Below are 4,114 nucleotides of genomic sequence, written 5' to 3' on the forward strand. Positions count from 1 at the left end.
GCAGAGAGGGGGCTCTTTTCTAGACTGGAGATCTGGTCACACTCTTTCCCTGGTTAAACCCTGTATCAGCTGCATGCTGCTCTTAGGTTGAAACCAGTCTTTAGTTACCCTTCTCATTCCATCTGATCTCAGCACAGGCACCACCTCCTCTGGGAAGCCTTCCCTGACCCATAAGAATCACCACCTTGTTCCTCCCTAAACTTTTCTCTCAGATCACTTAGCTCTATTAATTAAATCTTCAATATTGAAATGACCTATTTAGTGGCTGTCACTCTCCTAGATGCTAAACTCTTGTGCTTCTGTCACCCACCTACCACTCAAAAGTCTCTGTCTAGAGGTGGGGTCTCACCTGCCCTTTTGGGAGCTAGGAGGGGCAGCTCAGATCTTCTCCATCCTGTACCCTAGGCTCCACGTACCCCCATTCTACAGCTGTGTGTGCAGCTCCCTCCAGTCCCCATGCCCAGAGCAGAGGCAGGCACAGAGAGGCTGCTTAAATAGCTCAACCAGAAGAGTGGGAAGCTGTATATCTCAAGGTGCCCAATTCAATCCCAGGCTCTAGCAAAGCTGTTCTTGCCCTGTGCTCCACAAAGCACCAGGTCTGCAGATGATGAATCCTGGTGTGAGGACCCTAGTGCCTTTCCCTGAACCCATAACACACGTCAGGGGTTATAGCAGCAAAGGAAGGTCTTTATTCAGGGGGCATGGGCCTTGGGCTGGCAGTTGGGGGTACGGCGGTGCTATTTCGGTAGGTACCCAGCAGGATGGCATTGATGTGCTCCAGTGTCTGGTTGCTGAAGACCATATTGAGGTGCTGTACCCCAGGCAGAGGCAGCAGGTGCACAGGCTGCCGTTGGAGGCCCTGCCACTGGGCACAGAGCTCAGTGCTGCGCGTGGCCACAGTGTCATCCCCGTCCTCATAGAGCATACCCACAGGGTCCGTGTAGGGGAAGCCATGGTCAAAGATGTAGGTGCTGGGTGTGCGCAGGCCCACGCCATACAGACAGTATACTTCCACTCCAGGTGCTGGGAGCCCTGCCAGCAGGTCACGTGACTGTAACCACATGTACCAGCCTTCCTCAAAGTGCAGGTCTGTAAAGAAGCGCTGCAAGTCACGGCTTGTGTAGTTGAAGGTGGGGGTGGAAATGAACACGTGGTCCTCGGGCCATGCCTGGCTGGAGGGAAACATCCAGGGGGACGCTGTTGTCATGCGCTGCTCCTCTTTCAGCTTGATGCTGGACATGATTGGGATGCCCTGGTTGTCACCTGTGGACACAGAGCAAGGTAGGGCAGGGAGCCAGTCCTGGCTGCCCCCGGCCCACAACTTGCCCCCCAGCCCAAGCTCAGCTGGATGCTCAACTTTGTCTTGCCCACTCCAAACATCAACTCCAAGTCATGGACTAGAACCAGCCTGGCATTCAGGAGGGGCTCCGTGTGTACTTGTTAAGTGAGAAGCCCTAGTGGCACCTCTGTGAGGCAGAGCTCTAGAGCTTCAACAGGAGGGCAGGGAGGGGTTTCCTGTGTGTGTGAACAGTGGGGGATGGTGCTGGCAGTTCTCTCAGGCAAGTGTCTGTCGGCCCCTGTGGCCTGTGCTGCAAAGGGCTCAGAGCCGTGTTCTGGGAAGAATGAAATGAGACCAATCTCTGTTTGACACTCATCGATATAGTCTGGGGAGTGTTTCCTTCACTTAAGCTCCTAGGGGTAAGGCCACGCCTGGCTGTGCTCAGAATACAGTGGGTGCTCCGCAGGTGGTAGCTATGCCACTCCTTGGGGAAGGGCAAGAGGGGCTCCCGGGGTCTGGCCCTGGCTTAGGGCAGATCCCTGGGCAAAGGGGCTCCTGGGAGCAGAAGGCAGCGGAAAGCTGAGTGGGTAGGACCTGAGGCTACAAGGAACAGACCTCAGCAATGAGTCAGATTGCTGGGGTTAACTTCCTCTTTGTTTACTTCCCCTTTGTTATTGCTGAGACACTGTCGGGAGACACTCTAATGGTCCAGGCCAGGCTCACTGCTCTCAGAGGGCCAATGAAAGGGGCTGTGCCCCAGAGGTTGTAGACAACACCCCCAGCCTGGCATTGTGAGAAGAAACAGGAGTGAGGGCAGGCCCGCGGTCAGCTTCATTCCACCCCCCACCCCTCCCCATGGGACACAAGTGATCAGAGGCCCTCTCACCTGAGGCCAAGATTATCATGGGCTTGATGGAGCCACCCCAGGGAGCCCCAAGAGAGATGAAACCATCAATGAAGCGGTCCTTCCAGGCCTGGGGCTGGCGCAGTAAGAAATAGAGCAAGTGCAGGCAGCCGAGGCTGTGCCCAATGAGGAAGACAGGCCTTCTGTAGGTAGCGTGCATTTCCTCCACTAGCCCAGCAAGCTTCAGGTAGTACTCCTCCTGCTGGCCTGCAGGGGGGTGGATGGGTCAGCACAGCTGGGACTAGGGGCCACCTGCCCTGCCCCAAGCCCCCTATGCACAGAGACACTCACTGGGCTCCAGCCGCCAGTCGTAGGGGGCGGCCCGCACCGTCTCATCTCGCACATACCCATTGTTGACCAGGTTCTGAACCAGTGTGTGCATGTAACCTGTGGGCGAGGCAGTGGCACTGGGGGTTCTGGCCGTGGCTCCTGCAAGCCCACCAAGCCTACAGCCCCACACTTTCCTGCAACACACACACCTGCCAACTTGCTGTTGTCCAGATACTCAACAGAGTAGGTCTTGCCAAAGCCGGGAACACGGATCTGTACACCGGGGGCGTTGGATACTCGCCCAGAGCTGCGGTTGTAGACAACCCTGGGGGCAGTGGGACAGTCAGCGGAGCGGCAACCAAGGAGTAGGGTGGGGGGCTAGGCCAGAGGGGATGGCACGAACCTGGTGTTATCGATCCAGCAGTCTACCCCAACGGGTAGGAACATATTGAGATCCAGCCAGATGGTGAAAAAGTCGTCTGTCTTGCGGTAGCACATCCAGTTCACCACACTTGGTTTATCCAGCTTGGCTTCCAGCTGATTCCCCAGGCAGCCAGGCACTGCGGGCACCAGCCTTCACTCTGGATCCCTCCCATTTCCCTGCAGTGGACCCCACCCCGGTCTCACCTCCCCGACACTACAGTGACCAGCCCCGCCCCTTCATCTCCCACACCCTCCACCCCCAGGGATGAAGGACAAGACCCTCTCTTTCTGATCACATCCCCTGCCCCGTCCCCGCAAAGCCCAGGCTCCCCTCGGTCAGGGAAGGTACAGGGGCCAAGGCCACTGCCCCCTGCCCCCACCAAGCAAACATGTAGCATGGTTCTCCATCACTGCCAAAGTCCAAGGGGAGAACAAATAGTACAAGGGAGTGGGGCCGGGCCTAGGAGTAGGGGCAGGACCTGATGAGCCTCTCCTGCTCACCTGGGCTGGGCACCTTGTCCTTGCCGCGGTGGGGGCTGAGGAAGGAGTGGTGGGGCTTGGACCGGGGTCCAGTGGCTACAGCTGACCACAGCTTGTAATGCCCCAGCCAAGCCCTCAGGCACACCCACCCTCTACTCCACCCACCTCGGGGAGACAACTCCGAGACACGAGAACAGTGTGGTGCGAGAAGGGGTTGATTTCTCTGCAGGACAAGCCTTTGGCCCCTCCAGATGCTGAGGCAGTGATCAGGGCTAATGCAAGGGCAGAAGGGCCTCAGCAGGCTCTGCTACCAGGGGCTGGGGCCCAGGTTCCCCAAGGTCTGCCCTGGTGTATCAGGGGCCTGGTGGGGGCTTACCGAGGATGACAGGCCGTGTGTGGTTACTGAGCTCAGCCTTGGGCGTGGTGTGCGGGGGGAAGAGCACATTGAAGAGCCAGAAGGGGGTGGCGGGGGGAAGCAGCAGCCCCAGCAGCAGCAGGACCCACTGCCGTGGGGAGCCGGGCGGCCCCATTCCAGCCCTTGTGCCTAGTGCCCAGTGAAGCGGTCCCGGGCTGGCCTTATCTGGAGTTGGGGTGGGAGGGGCCCCAGGGTCAGTGGGAGGGACAGCCTGGCCAATGGGGGTGGCCAGAGATTTCCGGAAAGGGGCACAGCCTCAGGGAGCCAGCTCTGGGCCTGGGTTCAGTTCCGCCTCCTTCCCTTGGTGCCAGGGGAAACAGAGCCGGGGCAGCAGGAGGCCCAG

At 58.6% G+C, this 4,114-nt stretch overlaps 1 protein-coding gene across 1 annotated transcript; it reads right to left on the bottom strand.

The window, feature by feature from the left end:
- Positions 1-670: 670 nt before the first annotated feature.
- Positions 671-3,935, bottom strand: LCAT (lecithin-cholesterol acyltransferase). Its single transcript, XM_065899589.1, has 6 exons — positions 3,733-3,935; positions 2,857-3,013; positions 2,663-2,778; positions 2,475-2,570; positions 2,166-2,390; positions 671-1,263 (listed from the first exon to the last, which is right to left on the bottom strand). Exons 1-6 carry the CDS (start codon positions 3,884-3,886, stop codon positions 689-691), a joined length of 1,323 nt encoding a protein of 440 aa, XP_065755661.1. The 5' UTR covers positions 3,887-3,935; the 3' UTR covers positions 671-688.
- Positions 3,936-4,114: the final 179 nt, after the last annotated feature.

Source organism: Phocoena phocoena, chromosome 20 (genome assembly GCF_963924675.1).
Source record: "Phocoena phocoena chromosome 20, mPhoPho1.1, whole genome shotgun sequence".
Classification (NCBI taxonomy): Eukaryota; Metazoa; Chordata; class Mammalia; order Artiodactyla; family Phocoenidae; genus Phocoena; species Phocoena phocoena.